The 25,182-nt window shown below is 39.3% G+C and overlaps 1 protein-coding gene across 1 annotated transcript; it reads right to left on the bottom strand.

Annotated features, from left to right (window-relative positions):
• Positions 1–1,398: 1,398 nt before the first annotated feature.
• On the bottom strand, positions 1,399–23,894 carry rasgrf1 (Ras protein specific guanine nucleotide releasing factor 1). Its single transcript, XM_072385819.1, has 27 exons — positions 23,233–23,894; positions 18,566–18,672; positions 18,151–18,298; positions 16,445–16,537; positions 16,110–16,363; positions 15,298–15,377; positions 15,009–15,202; positions 13,205–13,314; positions 12,901–13,019; positions 12,286–12,446; positions 11,897–11,960; positions 11,256–11,398; positions 11,040–11,122; positions 10,707–10,955; positions 8,641–9,011; positions 8,415–8,534; positions 7,459–7,629; positions 7,184–7,290; positions 6,789–6,901; positions 6,080–6,140; positions 5,216–5,319; positions 5,048–5,132; positions 4,753–4,950; positions 4,577–4,656; positions 4,362–4,479; positions 4,195–4,263; positions 1,399–3,545 (listed from the first exon to the last, which is right to left on the bottom strand). Exons 1-27 carry the CDS (start codon positions 23,506–23,508, stop codon positions 3,453–3,455), a joined length of 3,771 nt encoding a protein of 1,256 aa, XP_072241920.1. The 5' UTR covers positions 23,509–23,894; the 3' UTR covers positions 1,399–3,452.
• Positions 23,895–25,182: the final 1,288 nt, after the last annotated feature.

The following is a 25,182-nucleotide window of genomic DNA, read 5'->3' as shown; positions in this document are numbered from 1 at the left end:
CAATGTTTTTAAGCAGTGGAAACTTAATTGTTACAATTTTGCCAGAATAATTTGGGTCCCTTCTTGCTGAATGCAAGATTTCAACCGCACAACCAGGCACTGTTGTTGATGGTCTGATTTTGCTTCTCGTGATGCATCATATATTTTCAGTGGAGACAGATCTGGACTTTAGGAAGGCCAAACAATTACATGCACTCTGCATCTTTGAAGCCACATTGCTGTAAGTTGTGCAGAATGAGGTCAGACACTGTACTGTTGAAATAACCTCAGCCATCCCAGGAAGAGACATCCCCCTTCTACTTCTCTGCATCAATAGTATTTTCAAACATATATAAGACACCCACACTGTCACACCCCCATGACGCAGGTATTTGCACCTTTTATTGATAACAGCTTAGATGATCTCTGTCATTATTCCCATCGTTGCTTGAAAAGACTACACATGTGGTTGGGGCTCCTTTTATACCCAATCCTGACACCCTCACCTGACGCTCAATAATCTGCTGACTGTTGAATCTTCCATAACAGTGTTGTGATGCATTCAGGTCAATGGAAGGACATGAAGAGGTGGAAATGAAAAATCTTTTAACAAAAGGTAAAATAATTTGTGCAACACTTCTTTAAGATTCTACTGATGTTAGCAGGGGTGAGTGAGTATCAGAAGACTTAAAAGTAGCTTGTTGCTGGAATTTAATTTTATTCTTTTTGGTCAATGAAAACATGGAAAATGATTAATATTTGACATTTGTGTCTGTTGAATAAATGTTCAAATGAAATAACAAATTACATACTTAGGTTTTTGTTCTTCTTTTGAAAACCTTCCCAACCTTTCTTGATATAAGGGTCAACTCTAGACCTGAAAATAAGAGCTTTTCCTTGTACAATGAAACTGTCATTCTAACTTTAACAGTAAGTTCAAGGCCTGTCCATGGCTCAAACTGTTTTTTTGTTCCAACACAGTTGGCTACAATGTAGTGCTGCGACAGAGCCTTGGTTATGATATCAAATACGTTCAGGCTATATTCTATTTATTCACCTCAAATGAGCGAGATGTGAACTGATAGATCTACAAAAACACTTGAGACAAAAATGCCCCTGAGATAAAATGGATTTATTAGCAAGAGGTAATCGGGAAACATATTTTTGTTTTCTTGTTGTTATTTTCATCTTCATGTCTTTTCTTCTTTTCAGGTTTTTTTTTCGTACAAAACTGGGAATATTTCTTAAGCTGTGGAAACATGAGGGTTGAAAGATAATTTTCATACCACTGGGTATTGCTAACAGCAAAATGTTTATTTGTTTAAATACCTTATAAGAGTATGTGCATGTATAAGTGTATACAGTATAAGTATATAGTATTATTCTGTCTGTGAAGGTGTTGCATGCCTACCACATGAGCTTTAAAAGTGTACTGTACATACATAGTAAAAATACATACAAATATTCACAGAATAAGCACTACGTTACTATATTCCTGCTAACAGAAATGATTATAGACAGGATTACAGTATGCAAAACACTCTGAAGTCGTGTTCTACTTCTAAGTCATGGTTTCAAGACCACACTGTTGAAGCATTTTGTGTTAAGCTTGAAATACAACTTGTTTTTTAAAGGATTACAACGTTCCACATTGAGAAATATGCCAGGTTGCATGTACAAAATGTACAGCACATCTCAGTGAAGTGAATTAACAACAAAGTACAAAATACTTTCCCATTTTCATATAAAGAGCAGGTTACTCTCTTTTGTACTACTACAAAAATAGTGTTTGAATGCTGCAGGCAGAGGTCATTCACATACATTTTATCATAGATTTTAACAGCAATGCATATAACAGAATGATATACAGTCACGTTCCACAATCACTGGAACAGCAAGAAGGACAGATTGTCTTTAAATTACAGAAGAGCAACAACCTTTTTCTCTACAGAAGTAGAACCCGGACCTGAAGGTACAATACTTACAATGGCATGTGATCTTTTTTTCATGGGTAAAAAAACAAACAAACAAACAGAAATTTAAGCTAAGGGGAAATTCACTGTACTGTAAAGGTGTGCTTTAAGAGCTGCAAAAAAATTCAGATGACGGATTCGTCACCTTAAATCATACCAGTTTCTAACATGTAAGCCTTCCTAATGACTCTAAATTGTTACTCATAACTCATATCTGATTCCATCAGTTGAAGTGAATTGCCTTAGGTGGCTTTAGGCACCTCGTGTCAACAGGCAACAAAGAGAATGAATTGCTTTCCAGTAAATGAAAATACACTTCGATCTTTGTTCATTTTAGTTTAATGTAAACAATGATCTTAGAGCAGAGGTTCCCAAGCTTTGTCCTGCCTATCCATAATTTTTCCATCATGCCCTGTCACATTTACTCTAAAGTTGTCAATCTCTGCTGTTTTTAGATCAAAGTGATTGGCAAAGTGAGCTCTGGTCTTGAGTATTATGCTCTCTGTTCATCCCAAACAAACCTTAGACATTTCGGATTGACACCTCCACCTCCTCCACTGTGGTGGTCAATACAACCTGAGCCCTAGCCCTGCGGGGTTGTGTGTCCAGCATCGGTGTCATTGATTGGGTGAAAAACAGTGATGATGCTCAATGGTCAGTCTATATCTCAGTGTAAAAAAAACAAAAACAAAGAGCTGATCAATGATTTTAGGAGGGAGGGGGCAAAGACACACACCACCGTCTACATCAATAAAGCTGAGGTGAAGCAGGTGAATAGTTTTGAATAACAACAACATGACGCAGCGCTTGGCACTTCATCTAGTTTCATGCCCGATTGGTATCATTGGGCTGAAACTGTGGCAAAGCAGTTGGGAACCTCTGTCTTTAGAGTAGAGCGCAGAAGAGAAGAAACAAATCACTCTTGTTTTGGTCTGGGAAGCACAGAGACGCTTATGCTTTGGATACCTTGCTGTCATATCCATTGATCAGTGTTCCCTCTCTTAAAAATGCAGTTGGATTTTTTTATTCTCTGTGCTCTTTTACCTGATTTTATACAGTTCATTTATACATTGCTACATTGGTCGCAGAGAACTCCGATGATCAATAAAACGCAAGCCAAGAGAACAACGGCCAGCAGCACGAGTGCTCAGAAAGTGCAAATTGGACATAGTATTACATGATGCAAAATAATGTCATTGGTCACCAAGAAAACACAGTTGCATGCAACTAAAGTGACCTCTATTATTATTGTTATTATTATTATTATTATTTCTTAAATTACGCCAAAGAAATAAAAAGAAAGTCCTAAGCGGGTGTCATCATGGCCACAAACAAAAAAGATACACTCAATGTTTTGTGTCATCAAACAGCCTTAAACATCTACTATACAGAAGAGCAAATATCTTAAACATTTACAGCTATACAAATGTTAACATGCCCGTTAACCAATGAGTAATATTAACAGAGAAAATAAAGTGTGGAGCACCACCCTCCTCCTCATCAGTTGGGCACTTTGGGCTCAATTCTGAGTGAGGCCTCATACATGCTTTCTTCATCCAGCACAGAGCTATTGTCCAGCAGATACTGGGCTACCTGAAAGATGTCAAAAGTAAGGAAAAGTTAAAGAATTTCAATGACTTGTTATTACTCTATATTTTCAAAGCAAGACATCTCTGACAACTAAAAGTGATGTTTGGCTGATCATTGACAGTAGCATGCATTAATCGTGCTCAGCCCCAGCAATAAAGCAACCAGCTCAGTACTGCATAGGTTTCTTCTCACAAAACTATCAATATATGGACTTCACCACACCCTCAAAGGTGCCCTAAGTTATGAGATGGACATACAAATAGAACAGATATGTGGAGTAATCAAGGTAGAAAAATAAAGATATGGAGAAAACTTTCCAATATCAAACAAACAGTCGTAAACGAAGCTCAAAACTATGACCATTGAATTACTCCATGTTTAGTTTTTGAAGCTGTATTGGTCGTTGTTGATGTGTTGCTGCTCCTGATGGTGGATCGTGGATGACATGGACATGACTGCTTTTCTCTCACTTTCTAATTTTTATATCTGACCCAATAAAAGAGCTAAATATTTATAGCCCTTAAAAATCCCTGATCAGAACATTTACATTGTACAGAACACTTAGACTTTGCATTGAATTAAGACATAGCTCATTTCATGGCATCACAAGTCAGAACCACTGGTCTATGGTCTTACAACAGCATGGATTTACCTTTGGTTGCAAGTCAATCTTGTATGCTGTTTGTTGAAATTGCCTGATTTCTCTGATGATGTGAGAAATCTAAAAAAACAACAACAAAGAACCAGGATGTTACCTTCTGACTTTAAACACAGAAACTTGTACAAGTTTATCACATTACAGATAACTGAGCATCCTACCATCCTCATCTTTGAGAAGTTGACCAAGTTGTCTTCTGTGTAATTTGGCGTACCCTCCTCAATGAAAGCCAGGTCAGTGAGATACATCCCCAGGTAGGGCACACAGGGAGGATCACAGCTGAAGGTAGGGAAGACGAGACAAACTCTTGTTATTCACTTCTTCTGCTTTTCCTTTATTGTTCTAGTTCAAAAGTGTGTCCCTGAACTGAACTCACTTCTTCAAAGCCTCTCTCAGGTTTTTGAACCTCCCCTCTGAGGACACCAGTTTTTGCAGCTTGTCAATTAATGCTTTTGTCTAGAAACAAAAAAAGTTAACTATGAACACATTTTATAGACAATCCAGTGCACCTCTGGTAGAATCAGCATATGCAGTGTATATTGAGATGGGCACCTGCTTGGAAACCTTAAGCCAAGTTTTCTTGAGGCGGAAAACAGAGCTGCGGTTGAGAGAGGAGGTGATCTCAAGCACGGCATTGTAGTTATGCAAACAGCGGCATATGTCAGCCACAGCCACCCATTTCTCGATCACAACTACCCGATTGACCAAGTCATCACACCGCAGGATCTCTGTGGCAATCAGGTTGCTTATCTTTCAGAGTAAAGGTAAATAGTAGTGGTAGTTTAGACAGATTATGTTAGAAAAATTAATATAATCAATTGAGTTGGGTCTTTTTTTTGTAACATACATCATTGAAGTGCTTTGTTGTTCTCATGATGTATGGTGTCTTCTCATTTTTGTCATTCTTCATCCATCCTTGACCAAAGAATTCCCTGTAAAATGATCAAATAAAGACACATAGGGATTAAATAGTGAACTCCTTAGATATGTACAGCTGAGACGTGATGGCACTCACTCATAGGGGATGTCTTTGAAGACCAGGTGGTCCAGCAGAGTGAGCTGCTCTGCAATTTCCAATGCGGAGTGGCTCTCAAAAGGATCTGCCTTCCCCCCTCCAACCTAACAGATGAAAAACAGCCCGAAAATCATTAGCAGTTTTAAAAAAAAAGGTAAATACTTGATCCAGGTTACAGTAATGCAAAGTTGATAAATGAAGACAAGGGGACTTCATCTTGGTTTTACAAGATGTTTCACCTTTTATCTAACAGGTTTTCACATTTATAACTGGCTGGTGGGCAGTGCTGGTGGGATTCAACCACTTGTTTGGTCATAAGCAATTATAGTCGTTGAAGTCAAGTGTGTTGGTGCAAGCGGTTGTCCTGGAAATCATGTTATTGGTGAACAGGGACATGAATTGCTACTTTATTTTTTTTAAATGCTTAAGGTGATGTGATTGTCTTTGTTAAAGGGTCTTTTTTAGGGCAAGCCGCAGTGTTTTTCTTCGCTCTAATCGTCTGAATATGAAGCCTAATCTTAACCGGGTAGTTAAGGTTGTGAAAATCAGCGTGAAAACAAGCTGTATTTAAACTGAAACAAAGGTGTAGATATTTCTACAAACTGGGTCAGATAAGAGACCAACATGTGTATCCTGGATAACAGCTGTATAAACACAATGCCGGTAAAAAAAATCATTTCATGATCATTTAATCAAATACCGTAAAAGAAAAAAAAAAGATGATGAAACAATGAAACAGTATCTTTCACAGTAGCTCATTTTGCTATTGTGTGAACTATTGAGTGTCTGTTGTCTTATCTTCACTGGAGCAGTGAAGATAAGGGGGTGGAGGGACCGACACAGACAGCAGCTGACTTTACTCACCAGTTGTGTCACATCTTCTAAGGTGATCTGATTGTCACCATGATCCTCCTGAGTTAAAGTCCTGAAGGACAGAAAAAATAGGTAAAGCTCAGAAAAACAAACACAAACAAGCAGGATTTCAACATTAATTCGTCTTTAAAAACTTAGTGGTATTCAATTTTAACTCCCAGGACCCTTTTGCATCCTCTCTTCAACCAGCTAAACTGTAGTTACAACATTAGTATGTCACGACTTTGTCAAATCAATCTGATTAAGTGTCCAGTTTTAGGGTAGGAGACAAAGAGATTATAATCATCAGAATGCGCTTAATGTTTCATATAAAATTCTATGAGTAAATTATTGTTCTGCCTTACATTATTCTAAAGAAATATATTGACTGCATGCTGCAAATGAGAAGCTTCCAGGACACCACAACACGCTTTACAAACTGTTTTCATAAAGCTGTATTTTCTGAATGCGTTTTTGGTTTTGTTGTTGTGTTTCTTCTGCTCTTTTTTTCTGAAATGTCGTTTTGTTACTGTGTAAACTGGCAAATATGACTGAACATTCACTGACTGATTAGCTCATTGCTGATCTCAGTGACATTTGGTTTAAATACGAGTGTTCATCCAGCATCAGTTTGAACGTGTTTCCACAGGAAATTGCTTTTGTAGTAATGAGACAAAGCAATACACTTTAATCCCAAAACCAAAATAGCAAACAGCTCTACCTGATGATGTTGGCTGCTGCTTTCCTCTCCTGGGTCAACAGCTCAGGGTCATGCATCACTTCCTCAAGGAAGGCAATGACCTTTGTCTTCAGCTCATTGTTACTCTCAAAGTCCTGAAAAGGTACAGATAACACGGATACAAGTGGTTCATTAAAAACAATCTTAGTAAAAATCAAACAACTCTTCCATAATAATAGTCATGCTCCATTTTAATGATACCCCTCTATGGTCTATTAATCATAGAATATGTGTCCCCAAAGAAATAATCTCTGTGTTATGGATAAGGATATGTGTAGCTGAAAAATAGCTATGTTAAAATCACTGTTATTAAGTAGTGCATCTGAAACTGCTGTTCGAAACAGTGCATCAGAACATGTCCTAAGCTGTTTGTTTACCGGAGAGTGTTTGGACACCCAGTGTCTCAACACATTCAGGACTCTGTTGGTTGCTGCCCGTCTGATCACAAACTCTTTGTCTCCATTTCTCTGATCTGTTGGAAAACCTGCAGAAAAACGATAAAATGAGAGGCAACAAAGACGAGCATTGTTTCGGGGAATCCAGAAATTCTAGATCACCGCAGGCGGTTTTGCAGTTCCCTAGTAGCCTGGTTATGATGAAGCACAGGTGAAGCTAAATTTCAGTTTTTATAGAGTAGCGGTTAGGTGAGTACCTGTGCTGGCGAGGGACATTCGTCGATACTTTTCCTTGGTTGGTGTACCCTCGTTGGCCCCTGCTGTGGCAATTGCAAAGGCGGAGGCAGCAGACAGAGCGCTGCGGTTGTTGTCAAGCTCTCGACAAGAGGACATGACCATGCCATTGTTGTAGGAAAACAGAGAGAACTCTTCAGAGAAGAACAAAAAAGGACAAAACAATTGTGCCATTAAAGCTGAACTGACATAACAAAAACTAAAGAAAAAAAAGAAGAGGCCACATTACTGAGAAAAATCTGCAAGATGGTTTGTTTCTAATATCACAAACCTCCACTAGGGTGCACTATAGGCCAGCACAACAATTTCCCCCAGACCTTCCTCTCCAAGAGGCTTTGATATTCAAGATGGTTGCAGCTAAATATAGCTGCCAAATATCAGCATAACAGAGGAATCAACAGATTCTCTGCACTCTGCTATGTTCGAATCCTTGGAACACAGATAGAGCATAAGCCGATACGAATCTGTCACACTGCGTCACAAATTTGAGTTAATTCACACATTCCTGAGCAGGCTTTGCTTTTTTAAATCCTTTGTGTAATTTAGTCCAACGATTAAGAAGGCAAATATAATCTTGGCACCAATGAGACAGCCTCATTACTGGGGGCGGCAGGGAAAGCACGCTTTTGATGTAGTTGCTATGACACAAGTTTCCCTAACACCTACAGAACCCAAGCTTTGGCTTTCCCCACATGTTTAGAACCATCAACCAACAGATGTATGCTTTTTTGTTTGTGTGTCTGTTGAATAACACATCGGTCAATGCAACTTATGGCTATGTCATTTTTTTTTCCACATAAAAAGCTAGTTAGCAGTTAGTTACCACCTAAAGAACTTAAAACTATGGTTTTCTTCTGGGGAAAGCGTGGATATCAAATTCTGAATTTGTGCTCATCTACTAGTTTAGGACACCATGTACCTGAGGAGTTTTTGCATTTGATGTTTTTTGGTGTGGTTGGAGATTTGGTGGGAGATGCTTCTGGGTCACCGTCATCACTCTGGTTTTGATCATTATCACTTTCTTCTCGTACAGACAAATCTGTATTGTGGCAAACATAAAGAGGTAAACGTTAAGGCCCTTAAAGAGATTGTTACAGCAAAGCAAACTTGGCAGTGTTTGCTTGGAATGAATGCATTGGACCTACCTTGTTTACACACCGAGGTATCCTCCGCCTTGTCCTTCTTATCATCTCCTTCATCAGAGATTTTGCTCGAGATAGGGCTGGACACGTAGAGTTTGTTAATGTCCAGGGTGGTCTTACTGAATGGGGACATGGAGGAATACATGCTTGCATAGCCATTTGAGGAGCAGCTGAGGGCAGCCAGGTCAAGAGCTTTGCCCCCGGTGATGATGGGAATGTTGAGAGAGAGCTTTCGGCGTCGATTGGGGGATGAGTTCTTGGCAATGGCAAGAGGAGGCGGAGAGGAGAACTTTCTGCTGGCCCTGGGGGAGCTGGGAGGCTCTCCATACAGGAGTTTATTGTTCTGACTGCTGGCAAAGAATAACTCCAGGGACCTGCAGGAATTGGTAGATATACATATATATATGTGTACATTTTATGTAATGATAGAGGATTGTGGTTATTTGGTACTTGAAAAGTGTACTTTAAGTTTTAAGAAAGGGCTTCGTTCAACAGACAACACCTCCTAAATAATTCATGCAAAACAAGTCAACCCACCCATCAGAAGTCTTTTTGCAACCATGTCTCGACGTTTTAGAGCAGGATACAGACTGCAGCATTTCAGTAAACCTCTCCCACTCCCTGCCACCCTCCTGCCGACCTCACGGGTTCCCATAAATAGCACAGCAAATGATAGTGCGCATGGCCACTGCTGACATAAGCAGCCAAGTGTAGGTGTCTCACAGTGACATGACAAGTGCCACAGGAGAGCATACTGCAGGGCATAGACACGGTGAGCTCTCCCTGATCTGAACCCCTCAGTTGGGTCCCCACTCTAGACACCCAGCACAGTGAGTTAGTCTCCAATGCAACACTCACTCAGTATTTCACACTATGGATCTTTAGCAGACAAGGAGAAGGAAAAGGGAGGGGAGGGTGGGGTCCTGCAGCACTGAGAACGGTTGCCATAGAGCGACAGATCACAGTTAAGACACTCCCAGCCAAGCGCAAGGGTCTGGCCCCAGTCACAAAGAACACACATATCTGTGCACATCCATGCACACGCAGTGATCTGAAGCACCATAGAGCATTGCCTCATTGCCTGCTGATTCTCTGTACTCAGTCCTCAAATGCACATATAAAACTCTAAAACTCAGTGACTTTAAGATATCAATACAGCATCTCGAACTTACACTGTCAAAAAAAGATGACCGTAACCACTGAACATCACACGTTGGTTTGTGGACAACTATAATGAGGCCTTAAGTTTGTCATTTGGCTGCAGTCATTTTGGGTTTGTGGTGCCGGAAAATCTGTTCTCACTTCCAACTCATCACAAACCGATGCTTCAACAGGAGTCTGCTGTGTCATATTCTAACACGTAGGGTAACCCTAAAGTGTCACTTTTGGACATGCAGGGTCTTCCAGGCTGGTGAAGTAAGAGTCGCAAGAAGGGTTGCCATGGGAGAGTGAATCATATCTGCACAAGAAAAAAGGTTTTTGTGTATTTTTATTGCCCAACCAAAATGTTCTTAACCCTGACTAAATATTTTCAGTACCTCACATGAGGTAAACAGTTAAGTGCTATTACCTAACCATAATCCTTTAATGAGGTAAGAGTAAATTCTATCACACTACCCACATAACAAACATACCTGAACACCACAATCCTCTAATTTAACATCATATTTAAGGTAAGAAACGACCGACAAAATCACCGTATTATAGATGTTGATAATTTCCATGACATTGTTGATGACCATGTTCCATACGTGGCACCTGTTTGCCATGTTGTTGAAATGTTTTCATAATTTGCTGGTGTATTTGTTGTTGTTTACTGTTTAGATGTGTTAAAATAAAAAGAAGTAAATACTAAATGTATTTATAAATTAGAAAAAAGCAATTTTATGGTATAATTTGAAACTAAAAGACTAAGAATTTCACCCTCTTCATGAATCACTCTCATCCTTATGCTGTATGGTAAGGGCTTGAGGACTGCCAGGAACTTCACCAATGATTTTTTTGGTTTATTTTAAGAGTCGTGAACAAACTCGCAACTTTCTAGTCTGTCCTAATGTAACATGACTCACCGAGCAGGGATGGCACTGATGGGCTTCTTGTAGATGGTGATGAGTTTATCTAGCACCACATCAGCTGTGGTGAACACGCGATAGGAGTGCAGGAAGGTGTTGAGAAAGTCAATTGAAAGAAAACGGAGATCAGTCAGTCTTTCCAGCAGGCGCTCGACGCTGGCATAGCGAATCTGAAGCACTTTGCAGGAGTTCATCATCTTACTGAAGCGAATATCCACATCATCGCAGTACAGACTTGAATCTGACCTGTTTGCAAAAACACAAAAAAACATAAAACAGGCTCGAAAAGCAAGAGAATCCACGCATGCAAACAAAGCAAACATCGCTTACTTGATCATCTGCGGCACTGTGACTTTGGAATTGTCTTCAAAGGCGTTCATCATCAGGCCATTGCAGCGGATGTTGTCGATGCACTGCAAGACACAGGCAGTGAGGTAAACAGATAAGACAGAGGAAATGTTACTGAGTTCTGTAATGTGAAGGTTTTCACCCGACATGCTTAGCTTCTTATCTGACTGCTGGAGATTGTGATATGTTTTGACGTGCCTGGCTGATGTCACTGGTCCATGCGGACTTCTCCTGCCTCGAGGATGCCACCAGGATGACCGTGAATGACTGACCTTCCTTTGGCTCCACAACAATCTTGAAGTCCAGGTGCTCCATGTCCTGGCCACTCTTGTCTGATTTAGCTTTGAGAAGAGCAGAAAGACCGGATGTAACTTACTCCACAGATTTAAGCAAATGTACAGTAAACGCAACAACATTTTAATTTTAGGGAAGTTTAGTTAGTTGAATTTAACAAAGAAAACAGCAGTTTTGAAATGAGAAATTTTGTGGAAAACAGGGCAATTGGTCAATTATTGTTATCTTTTCATTTTCAGCTAAAAAACATTAAATTACCATGGCAAAACTGATCAAACTAGAGGATAGGCAGAGGAAGAAACTATATAATTTAGCAGATTTAGATAATTTTCTTAAAGTAATCATTCTCTTTGCAAAATGCTATCTCTGAGCACCCTTTTAGTTCTCTCATTTTTGTGTTGTCTCTCTTTTTTGGTGCTTCTATCTGCCTTTAATTATTCAAGATTAATACATTGTAACACACTGTAGTACTCAAACATTACATAAACCATCATACATGGTGCATATCATCTTGCTGCAAGCCAGAATATGAATTAAACACTCACACTCATCATCTGTCCCCTCAGGGTCCTCCATAAGAGTGCAGTCTATAAGCGAGACTACTCCATTCTGAAAATAGCATGTATATTACATTTAGTTTCTTTACACCAGCCTCATTTGATTCAACATGATGCATCCTTGCTTGATTTACCATACATTTACACCACAAGGTTCATTAGCTTGTTGAATTTCAGAAATAAAAATACATGTGTGGTTGTGAAAAAGGCTCAGTGGCATCTCTGCAGAGATAAAGCTACTGAATTACTTGTGAGTGCAGTTTCAATACACTGTGAGAATAAAAGACTTTGCCAGTAACAATAAAACTGGCTCTATAAAAAGAATGAGGTTCAAAATTAGGAGCAGCTGCATTGCCAGCTCAGCAGCTATGGCTCACCTTGGTGAGATGAAGCTTTCCTCCAGAACCCCTGGTGCAGATGATTAAATGCTTGGAGAAGAGAAAGCACTGCCTCTCCCCCTCCTTCTTTAGAGACAGGGAGCCCAGTCGCCCACGGGTGATCTTGCCCTTCTCGCTCATTGGCACCTGGATAAGAGACCCTGCATGCAAGAAATAAAATAAAGAGTACATATAGAAGAAAAAACAGACAGATATACAGAGTAGATGGGAGATAAGCAAGGACAATAGGTAAGAAAAAACAGAGCAAGGGATAAGCAAATAAATTATATAAACGTGTCGTAAGTTTAAAGTCACATACGATACTAAGGATTAAATAAGATACCGTGTCTGTTTACCCATCAAGGCCTGCAGGGAACATCTGACATTTACAATTCCAGATTCATCATCAGATCGCCTCAGAACAGTCTAATTACATTTGGAAATCAAAGACTCTCCTTGTGAGTAGTGTTTACTGTTCCCCAGAGGGTGTCAAAACCCCATCCCCCGCCCACCCACCTTACAGCATGCGAGATCAGGCTGTCAGGCATGTGATGTGGAGGGACAGGAAATCTGTCTGTTGTGATCCAAAGTTCAACACTCAGAGGCGGAAATTACCTTGTCTTACAAACGTCTGGCTGGTGTCAAGGAGGACTTCGCAGCCCTCTATGATCATGCGCTCTATTGCCAAGTTCTTCCTGATGTTCTCGGTTTCACTCACCTCATCGTGCATTATTCTACAAAAGACGACATTGCATCATTCTCATCTTAAATGTTGAACACAACAAATCTTCAACTTCACAAGCAAGCACATTTTGAGTTTTGTTAACAACAAGGCTTCTCTGTGTCTCATAAAAATCTAACCTACGCCCTTGTGTATGCTTTTTTGAGACACCATGCATGTTGTGGTTGTGATGAATACCTGGAAAGCTCCTCCAGCTTAGATTTGGCATAGTCCAGGCTGTTTCTCTCTACATGTTCATGGGGTGTGTGGGCCAGAAGCTCGTGGAGAGTAAGGATGTAGCGGGGAATCTGGCAAGACAAAACAAAAAGCAACAGGGGAGTTATACCCACATGCAATAACAAATGTACACAACAACAAACGCATAATGAGAAATAGAACCAAATTAAACTCATCAGCAAAATGTATCATCAACACAGCAGAGCCAACAGTAAGCCCCAACAGAGCAGACTATTGTGAAACTGCCTGCGTTGCCAAAAAGGAGCTGTTATTTAAGACAGAGCTCAGAAACCCCTTATTTTACATAAGAAAAGCATAGCAAGGATATTCTGAACAAAACTAGGCAAATACCAGCCAATCCTGCTGATCAATGATGCTATGTTAAAGATCTTAGAAGTTCTGACTGTGACAGAAACATCCATGGAAATGTTGCGTCACTTAAAGTACAAATTAGTCAAACTTGGTAGCACAGTTTCTATAAAAGCCACTCTTTTTATTAATTATTTAGACCCACTCTGATTTTGCAGTCACCTTTTATTTTGTTGTAGCTTTTTTCTTTTTGTGATTTAATCCTACTTCTGTAGATATTTTTAAAAATTTCAATTCGGTGCATTGTTGAAGTAGCTTGCCATCAGCTGCAGCTTGAGTCTTGAGAAAAGTATGTAGTAGCCTTACACACCTTACTTAATGCATGGGATACTGGTTTCTATAGAGAGCCTGCAAAGATAGCAGTTGGGCCTGTACAAGCCATCACACTATTCAAACCAGATTGTGGGAATAATAAGAGTACCAATGTAATTTGCTATGTTTACAACACATCTTATGTATAGACTATTAAAAATAATTCTATATCACTGTAACTTACTGTATATTGTTTTAGCACTACATCTCTTTACATTATTATAAACCTGCATTTTGTGCTATATTTACTTTTTTATATTTCTCCCCTGTCATGTAAATGTTGTTTATGATGGACTGGCCACCTGTCCTGGGGAGACTGTCACCTTTCAGCATCCTACATGTAAATGTTGGTTTGAAGTAACACTTGAGTTTGCTCCTTGGGGATCATTAAGGCTGCATGTTATTGTTATTGTTTGTAAATGTCTGTTAAACCAAATCCATCCTCGATAAACAGCTGGTTTAACACTTCCTTTTTACAATTAATTATTTTTTAACCAAATATGTATTTCACTTACTGTAAACCTAACATTGATAAGCTCTCTGTTATCATCTATCGTTGCATCTGTTGGCGACTGTTAAGTAACTATTAAGTTGCTGAAGACCAAACTTTTTGGTACACTATAAACTCCTGAATAATAAAGCAAATCAGCTGTCAAAAATAAAACATAAAGTATTTTTAATCTTGTGTAAATGCAACACCTTATTCACTTGTACAAGTTTAATGACCTGTCTTGTAATGTAAAGTATGGTGGAAGCATCAGTCTTAGACATTTTGGGGGATAGTTTGATTAATCTTCTAAGTTTTTACTTTCAGTGATGAGCTTTTTTGTTTTCATTTCAATGAAAGCAGTGAAAGCCCTTTAAAGAGTTTCACCTTTGAATATCTACAGAGTAAAATGGCCTCTAGGATTGGGTTGGTAAAATGTACATCCAAAGGGAAGCCTTTAAATGTCTAGAGAAGAATTTGTTTTAAGCTTCCAGAGCATAAGAATGCATTCCAAAATGTGGCTCCAGGCTGCATCTCTGCAGCAAACAAATGGGTTTGCCTTTGTTTCTGGTGTATTAGTGAGACAAATGAGCTAACCTGGAACATGGGGTAGGTGAGGAAGGTCTCCAGAGTCCTTTCTTCACAGTCAGGCTTGGCCTCATACTGCTTCAGCAGCTTGTCAAAGTCCCGATTCTGTTTGCAGTGAGCCAGGATCTGTAGGCTATACTGGTGGTTCCTCACAAACTCTTGGTAGATGTTAAGCATGGGCAGCAAGATGTCAAAGAGATCGGCTGTACACCGAGAAAACACAAAACTGTGGTGAGGGTGGAGTAATTCGGGAAAGTTATGACACTGGAGCAAAGATAGTAGAAAAGAGGATACTTACCCAGCACTAATGTAGGCCAACTTGCTATTCTGGCTTTCAGACCTTGGTAAAATATCTGATGTAGGAACATAATGGTTTCACTGAAATACAAAAAAAAAAATTCATAAAGAAATTAGTGAAAATATTTTCAAATTTTAATCCTGCAACCTCAGACAAAAAAGGAGCTTCACAATTCTGCTGAGACTGAATACAGCTTAGCCTTCAGAAATGTTTTTATTTGTAGCTCCAGTAATATCATCCAAGTGGATGATTTTGAATAGGCAAAAAAGAGTACATGCAGACTGCTGTCTTTACTGCCTATGTGACTGATTATAGCAAACAGTAAGAAAGTCCTAAGAGCCTGAACAGGGAGCAACTGGCCTTTCAGCTCTCATGCAAAAGGCTTCTTTAGTTTTGCCTGTAGGAGGCTCCTGGATCAAGCCTTTCAGATGAGAGGAGAAACCTCTTTAAGAATCAAGAAAAAGAAGTCCGGTTGCCCTTATTCAAACTTTTAAGATGAGCATGGCCTGGATGTCTGAGAAGCTACACCTTTAAGCACATCAATTAACCAATGATATGCTGTGAACTACAGCAAGAACTTTTGAACATTCTTTTGGATTTAAAAAATACATTTTTGCATCTGGATTTTAAATGTACAATCTATGGATTATGTACTGGTGTCTCACGACACTGACATTAATGACTAAAATGTGTGAACATGCTCATGAGAACACAAAGTACAAACAAAGCTTTACTGACAGTGAGAATCTAACAAGATGATTATGTTCTTCAGAAGAATCAGCAAAAGAACTTTGCGGGACAAAAGAGCCAACCTGTTGAGGAATATGCTGCTGACATCATCATGGGTGATAGGTGGCTTCTTAGAGCTGGCGGCCATGCGTAGTGGCCTCAGGAAATTGTTCACCAGGATATGAAGCTGCTGGACATACTCTGCCTCTGAATCCAACATGCTGAACACCACCTGGTTCCTCTTCCTCATGCTCTCTGCATGAGGCGAGCGGATGTAATCCTGGATGATGGTCTTCCACTTCCTCCTGCAAATCCAGCCTCGTAAAAAGCTCTGGACCTGGAGCAGAAAACAAAGTCTGTCAATGTCTAAGCATACAACATATGAAAAAAAGCAACAAGATGAGATTACACACTTTACCTTTTTGATCTTCTTGATTTCTGAGTCATCATCAGTAGGGGCAGCTGCAGGGCTGGCATGGATCTTCTCATTATCTTTGAGCAGCCCAGCGATCTGTCAAGGAAACAACCGCAAGAAAGACCAATCATTCCCGCTTACACACTTCTCTTCCTCTCACTTACTGTGGCAGCTGTAAACAAAGTGAGTGACTCAACAGGACAGGACCTGTGGCCACTGTCATCACAAAAAACCCCCAGCCTGAATGAAGTTGCTGTGTTCATTTTGGCTCGTAACTTGATATTCTGATGAAATACGTAGCTTTCAAAGCGTTTTGCATGTGTGTTGACAGCAGGTGAAGTTGAAAAAAAAAACATTCTTGAGGTTACATCGAACAGTTTAAATCTAAGGTTTCTCCTTTTTGCTTTGAAGCCACTAAGGGTGTTAATTGTCACTGCACTTCATAGAAGAGATGCAATATAAAGCAGAGTTCATGCATATTCAGGACATCATTTGATTTTAAGCATCATATTTGCACATTAAAGTGAATATTCTATTTGATCTGAGGAATAAGGCTGGGAACATGGGCATACTGGAGCCATTGTTTTCAAGAGAACATGCAAAGAGGAGAGCGGCTGGCCAGAACGCAACTGGTCCTCTCACACTAGTTTCCACATATGAGACAAACACAGCAATATTCTACAATAATCCCCGGAATGGGGTTTTCCTGAAATATTAGTGGTGATGTAGTCTTAATATGCCAGGAAGTCTTTTTACTGTAGGTTTGACTGATGGTGTGTGTGTGGCTGCATCGCATTTGGTTATACTGTGAATGGAAAATCCTTTAAACTTTTTAAGCAGAACAAAGCATGGACATTTTAACAGCACATGGTAGTTTAAGGAGCACCATCAAAGGATGTCATTCAGGCAAAATAATGAGTATTCAGATCTACTGGATGTGTACAAGGTTTCACAAGCTTTTCTCCCATTTGCACTTCTCATATACATATTTAGACAGTTTCTCTATCAACAATATATATATAAGATAGCCATATATTGCCCATTGAATGTTAAGACATGACTTTATATCAAGTCCAGGCTTACTGAAAATAAAACAGGAGTTTTGAACAGTTTGGGCCTTGGTGCGTGATTTAGATTTTTTTTGTTTTTTTTTCATTGCTCAGTATTCATCAGAAGAACCATCGTCTACATAGTCCTTTGTATTGTTTACATCGATTCCCACAAACACAAGCATCGCATTATATGTGCTTCACTTAGTGCAGTGAGATGGTCAGCCATTTTAACACAGGAGGAAGAAAATTGTTTCTATGTGAAATTAGTGACAACAAACTTTGTGGATGTTCTTGACAGTTCTAGCTAGAGACATTGCTACTGAGCTACTAAGTTTTTGTTATTTTTTTGCACTTTCAGCAAAGTAAGTGAAATCCAGTCTTGTTACAGCTGATAGAAGGCAGACAGCTCTACGACTGAAATCTCCAGAACTTAGAGACTCACACCAAAACAGTCTAAATGGTTCAGTACTCTACAAGGCAGAGGAGAAACATGTATGTTTGAATTGAGAGTAAACTTTTTATCAAAGGTTTGACTGGGGTTGTCATTCTGCTTTTGTGTGACATTATATTGATCTGCAATGGGCTGAGTTCACGTATATAACAACATATTTGCTTAAACTCCTTTTTTAGAGCATAAAAAATCACAGTGAACATTACCTCTGATTTCAGCCTTTCAATCTCTATTTCCCCGTCCTCTATCTGTTGTCGAAGTTGCTTAGCAACTGTTTTCTCAGTCTCCACAATCTGAAGCAGATGAAGATACTTCTGCATGAGAGTCTCATGCTCGGTAGCCAAGTTTCTGTAACTGTAACACATGAAAGCGCGCACACACACACACACACACACACATTGTTGTATAATGTAGCTTGAGTAAAACATTTGATAATGGTGCATGTAGTTTCGTCTCACATTAAAGCAATCAGCTGTGTTATTCATCATATTTCAACCCCACTTTTGAAACCATGGCAACACCGTTGACAGTCTGAGCACACTAGTCAAAGATTTCTTACCCTCTACCAACCAGTTCAGTGTCTAATTGCCATCTCTGCAGATAACACTGATGTGCCTTTACCTGGCGTGTGATATAGCCGCCACCCATTCATCGCAGTCTTTTACATCTTCTGTCCGCAATTCAAGTGCCTTTTGGTTTTCGTGGGTGAAGCTGACAGTGAAATAGTACTGAAACAAACAGGAGAGAAAAAGTGATGAGTTCCAGCTATAAACAACAGGACTATCAATAATCTGACATGCTATACATTCAACACAGGGTGTATCTTTCGTTATTTCATAGATTCTAGATAGATCAGCGTCAGAGCAGCTTGACTGAGGTTTCTTCTGTGTTTGTTCCACTGCCTCTCTGCTGCAGACATCAAGCGGATGATTTAAAACCATAGAGAGCCTGGGGAAGCCACATCGTCCTCGCCCACCAGTGCAGTTGATGGAGCAGAGTGAGGCAGGCCTCCCCCAGCTCAGTTCCTGGGATGTCTCTAGCTCCCAGGAGGAAATGCTATAAGACAGGGAAACTGGAGCCAAAAACTGTGCAATACCTGTTTCCTAGCAACTCTGGTCAATGTGAACAGTTGTTCACAGCTGTTTTTGGATTTTTTTCTGTGTTTACTCAACTAAAAGTGACTGGAGGAATCTGGAACCAAAACTCAGTTCTTTTAACTTCTGGAAAAAAAATTTAAAAAATAAAAAAATCTCCTCTGAGTGAAGGGATCATCATTATCACTTGGAAATCATGTAATGCAATTATGACATGTTACCAATGCAGGAGATACTTTAAAAAATAACTGTCCTATAAATTCATCAATGCCTAACCAGATATGTGATATTTTTGTTTCCTATACGAAACCTGAACCTAAAATAAACAGCAGCTGAAAATGACGGGTCTAGAATATATACAGAAACATACTGGTACCACATCAAAGCTGAAGAAAAGTGACAAAAATAAAAAATAAAACCCTAGTTTTAAAGTGATGAAATGAGACAAAGTCTGAAAAAAAGAATTTAACTTAAGTTAACAGCAAAGCAATGCAAAAATACACTGCTGTACTGTAAAAACATCAAATTCATGCAATTCTACCCAAATCAAAGTACATTGGCGATAAGTGCACAATAACAAGTGTATTCAAAGTATTAAAGTTAACATCCCGTTTAGGTCCTTCTCATTGATGTGTTATTATACTCAACATCATTAGATTGTCACTTCTGAAGCATCAATGTGTAAACAACATGTTACTGTGGGGCAGCTGAAGGAGAAGCTTGCCTTCATAGGTTCAAAATTATTGTGTTTATTGTGGCACCAGATATATCCTGAAAATGAAATGATGATAAATGGGCAACAAAGGAGGAAAACATTTGGATATACAGACATGTTGTTCAACTTTTTCTCTAATCTTTGACTTTTGATCGGATATTGGATCATTTGGACGTTTATTGACATGAAACTATATGAGAGGATTATGTGGTTGTGCTGTTGATAACTCATAGAAACTTCATACATGATGGTTACTAGACACTACTTTTTGTAAGATGGGAGATGCCAAAAAGGTTGGAAATAGATTGGTTACGTAACAATGTGTCATCTTGTACAAACTTGTCTTACTGTCCATTCAAACGGTGTGAAAAGTTTCACTGAAACATTTGGCAACAACGTTGCATTTTGGCATTGGTTAACACCTTCACAGATACAGCAGAAGTTTAGAGTTTTACGTTTTATCGTTCAGTTTCATCGACTTCCTACAATCTCCAAACTGTTCATACCTGAAGTCATTCACTGTCCAACTTTCCATCCAAACGTAAACCTGTCCGACACAATACTTTCAACAGCCATCTCCTACATTTCTACTGTGCTCTCATCTGTGAATAGTCCAGGTTTGGCCTTACGTTGACATGATTAAGGTTAGAATTAACGGTCCATAGTTAAGTCTACATGTTGCAAAATGTATGGTTAAACAGTTACACATATCACTTAAACATTTGTGATTGCCATCATGTCACCTGAACACTACAGGAACAACCTATTAACACATTCACACAAGTTTCAACCATGGGCTGCAATGCCACTACATTTTGGACAAGTGGACAAATGTATGTGTTACAGGTGGTCAGGTGAAACCGGGCTGGTATTATTCACTTTGTAAGATATTCAACTTAACAGTAGCAACTATATTTGTGAGAGAAACTCGATGGGGATGGGGAGTGATAAAATAGATGTTCAACAGGCACCTACCAACCTGCAACTAATCATTATTCATGGCTTACTGCTCCTGCATCTTCACATCCATTAGGTATTCATCCTACCGTCAAAGAAAATCTATTTCTGGCATAGAGGCATGCATGTTGTTGAAGTTTTCCCTCATGATTTCACTACGAGCACGGTGAATGTCTGGTGTGAGGCAACGTTAAGCACACTGTCTGCTTTCTGTTTAGGGCTGAGTCATGCATCTTTAAGAATCAGTCCTAATATAGATACAGCTATAATAAATCAGGCCATATTGATGCATATGGATTGTTTGCCCTATTTTGCAGACAAAAAACAAAACAGAGCTTATTTTGTGAGTCTTTCTGTACAGTCAATGTAAGTGAGTAGTGAATGATTAATCAGGTATGTTTGGATCCATTGTTCCATGAGTAGAATAACTCAGATACGTTGTATAATTGCTACTGACAGATAAACACCTCTGTTTTATTGCTGCAATTATATATTTCTGAAGCATATAAGAGATCTATGTAGCTCTATATCCCTTGGGGACTGAAATGTAAGCAATTATTCTACGTGCATCTACTCTCATTTTAATGTGAGTCCTCCCCTCAACAACATCATTTTCCCTAGAGAGTCCTATTTTGCTGGCACATATTACTCAGATCTTTTGATTTATAGTGCAGCTTGTGGACAACTTCTTTTGTAACCGGTTGAAGTGCTGCTGTTATCACGATGAGAGCCAGCTCAGTTTTCTATAATTGGACTCTGACCCTTCCACAGTACCACAAGGAACAAATTTAGCTTGGATGGCGCTCGCATTAATAGAAGAGATGCAACGGGCTGCCTCTCTCCTCTCTGTTGTTTCACCTCTCCCAACTGCATCATTCTTTAGGATGCAAATAAGGGTTGCCATAGAAACCTTAGGCTCAAGCATTATCATTTTCACTCTAACTGCATTTTAGGATGAATATATTGTCGAGATTACAGTGGCTTACAAATATTTGCCACATAATCATAAATAGGGACAGGACCATAAGAGGTTTTTTTTCTGATTTGTGCTTTTTTTGAAAATCTGTATACTTGGTGAGATAAATCTTCTGCAGCATTTCATATTAGCTATGTTTTATTTGTGCATCTCTCATTGCTTTAATTCTGCAAACTCAATTCACAGTACAAATAGTGTAGAATATCCAAGATTGTAAAGCTGTGCATCACTCTTTTCAGCAGGTTTGCACTTTTATAACAACTCATTGTTGAGGAAACAGCAATGTTGGCAAAAACAAATGAAAAAAGCTTTCAGGGAGATTTTCTTTTTCTTTTTCTTTTTTTTTTTTAGGGGGGGGGGGGGGGGGGGGTTTAAAAGCAACTATGAGAGCTCAACATTAACCATCGTGTTGCATTCTGCTTTGTCAGCACAAGGGCAGCTGTTCACAGGAAGAACCTGGCCTCAGTTTGGATTGCAGCCCTACCTACAGAGTCAGGCACTGAGCAGAGGAAGGCTCTCAGTGGAGCATTATGTTCCATAACTCTGTAGTCACAACAACAGTGTTAACAATCCTGTTAGCCTTTCTTATCTAAAAAATAAAAATTGTTTCTCATTGAACAATGAGCCAGTAGAATTCAAGCAAGATGAAGGCAATGCTTCATTTACAGCAATTTACAGCGATTTACAACTTAAATTGACTAATTGTGCTATTTATAGCTTATAACACTGTAAGTGCATTTGGTAGTGACATCACTGACAGACCTCTGAGAGTAGTTAACATGTTGGCAATAATGCAAGTGTAACCTCCAGCGTAACACTCCAGACTGATTCATTCGATTCAGGTCATCTAGATTAGAGCTGACTGATCACTGCCCCCCTGCTGTTTCCCTGAGGCTCAACTGTAATTTTATGATTTCACCACAAGATGGAAACCTGGAGGAGACAACTTTTTTTTTTTTTGCATGATTTATTGGTGGGGACATTATGTAGGATCTAACTCTCTCCGCCCTAAAACGTAAAAAAATATGATGACTGGAAGTCAAAAGCAAAATATATGTCCAACCAGATTACATCACTTTGACATGCCCAGAAAAGCATTTTCTGTAACACACCACTTAAAACTACCCTACCAGTTAAAGGTGGGGGAGAAAAAAAGAAGAAAAAAAGAAAAAACATGTTTGGTGCAATATAAACGACACTGCATAGCTCCTTACCAGAGCTGTGGTTATATCATTAAGTGTTGATATTGTTACCCCGTCATTAAACACATGGATTACATAACATGCAATACAGCAATCTGAAACCTTGTGCTTTTCTGCTACACTTGTTTTGAGGTCATCACGCGATGGGTTTTGAGGATAATTCATGCAGATTTAAAGAACAGCACCTTGTTGGAAATAAGAGTTCAGAGGCTCAGGGGCTGATTGTACTCTTAGTCTCGCACATCATCATAATCAGTATTTCAGCAGAAAGACTGAGAAAACAATAAAGCAGACAAGGAGCGGAGTCGTGCATGTGTGTGAGCGCACGCACACACTCTCCCTACCTGCTTTTCCAAACACTCCCTGGCTGACTGTGAGGGCTTTGGTGAAGGCGCCCTGTCGCATATGCATCCCTCCAACAGGTATAATCCCGAGGGTCGAGAACTGGACTCGTTCTCAAAATAAAAGAGCATATTCTGCAACAGAGCAAACCACTTTGTGTGCCATTTTGTGTTGTCTGAGCTCTTTTTGCTCAAGCACCCTCGCCTCGTACCATCTTTCTTTGCCAAAAGCCCCAGGTAGGTGACATGCCCATCATTAAGTCGTATTCCTTTTTGCATTTTGATGAGGACACTTCAGCCGCACAAGACGGATCGGTCGTTACATCCTTCTGAAGTCAAATAAAGAAGGACACGATGTTGACTTTCCGAATGCGGACCTCTAGCAGCAGGCTCGTCCACTCTGTCCGACGCATTCACCGTGTTGGCATTTAAGTAAAAAGAGAGGAACAAAACGAGGAACACAAGTCCAGCATCCTAAAATGTTTTGTCATACTCCGAGCGCTTTGAAGGTTCTCATTATCCGATTGTCAGGGGAGAAAAAAAGAGTAGGGGACCGAAAAAAAGAAAAAGAGTCACAGACGCAAGATGAGAGGGAAGGGGGTTCGAGGTCCGTTTCTCACATGAAATCTCCAGAAACCAGTAGGCTCGGTGCTGAGCTAGGCAGTGCTGGGTGAAGTCACGTGACGCATGCTTGGGAAAGCATATTTCAGAACCTTGGAGAGGGACGTTTCAACAAGATGCTGCATTAGTTGACTTTCCATTAGATACAAACCATCAGCCCACAGCAGAGGATTGAGGGGGAACACTCAAAAACGAAAAAATCAACTTCTATTAACATCATCCAATTAGTGAGCTGCTGAATCTGAGAATGATTTGTTATTTTACAGTTTCATGCTCGTTTCTGTGACTATGCAAAGGTTTGGTCTAATTACTGAGCAAAAATTCATTATAGATAGGTGTAAGGGTTTATTTTTAATGATACTAAACTTAAGTCACTCTGTTACTTTAAGTTTATTGAACAGGCTGGCATGAAGGATTGTTTTTGATAAAACAACTGAATACACAAACAAACCTTGAGTTTGGGTTAATACACATTTAGCAATAATGATTTTGGCAAAAATATCAAGATCAGAAAATTACCTTCCATCCACAAGATCACACCTTTGTACTCAAATGTATTTTAATTCACCACAAATCACAAATAGTGTGTGTTTTTGTTGAGTTTATGTTCATATTCAACAGTATTATGTTATTGGCTTTTTACTTGTCAGGAAGATCATCAGTTATTGTAACATCAGTACAATAAACATAATGTTTGCTGTTATGGTTTACCAATAAGTATCTGCACATCAGTTTCCCTAAACTGCTCACACTGTGGTTAAGCCTTACATAGCAGGAAAGGCAAAGGTGTTAATATCGTAATAAGTGAGCCAAAAACCAAAGCAGTTAAATGGTATTCAGCCATCTTTATATCTACATAGTTTTCCTCTTACGAATTCATACATACCGTAAGTTCATACAAATGGTTGTATACTACCATTACAACCATACAAATGGTTTTATACAACAATTTCATACAAATGGTTGTATGAACTAGAACAAAGCTTGACCATCAGTCATATGGAAATAGTCAAATGACTTTCAAGTGCTGTGTGTGGTTTATGATTAAATTGTTCGCAAATGCTAAGACAGCCACATGATTCTATAAGATAGAGGTCAACTGTGGACATAATGATAAATGATGATAAGACAAAGATGATGAGGAAGAAAAATCATGTCAAATTCATCTTTAATGTTGTGTATTGTGAGTTTTTGTTAGTTTTTTTACATGAGATGAGGACAGAAACACTTACCATGAGTGTACAAAAGGAAACAAAAAGAACAATCACACTTAGTGGACGGTGAAAAGAAAAGCACCAAACTGCTTCCCCCTGGATTACTTAGCAAAAAGCA

The sequence above is a fragment of the Leuresthes tenuis genome, unplaced genomic scaffold (assembly GCF_036924035.1).
Source record: "Leuresthes tenuis unplaced genomic scaffold, fLeuTen1.0.hap1 SCAF_5, whole genome shotgun sequence".
NCBI classification, from domain to species: domain Eukaryota; kingdom Metazoa; phylum Chordata; class Actinopteri; order Atheriniformes; family Atherinopsidae; genus Leuresthes; species Leuresthes tenuis.
Note: the sequence above shows the minus strand (reverse complement) of the source record. Positions and strands in the feature narration are given on the sequence as shown.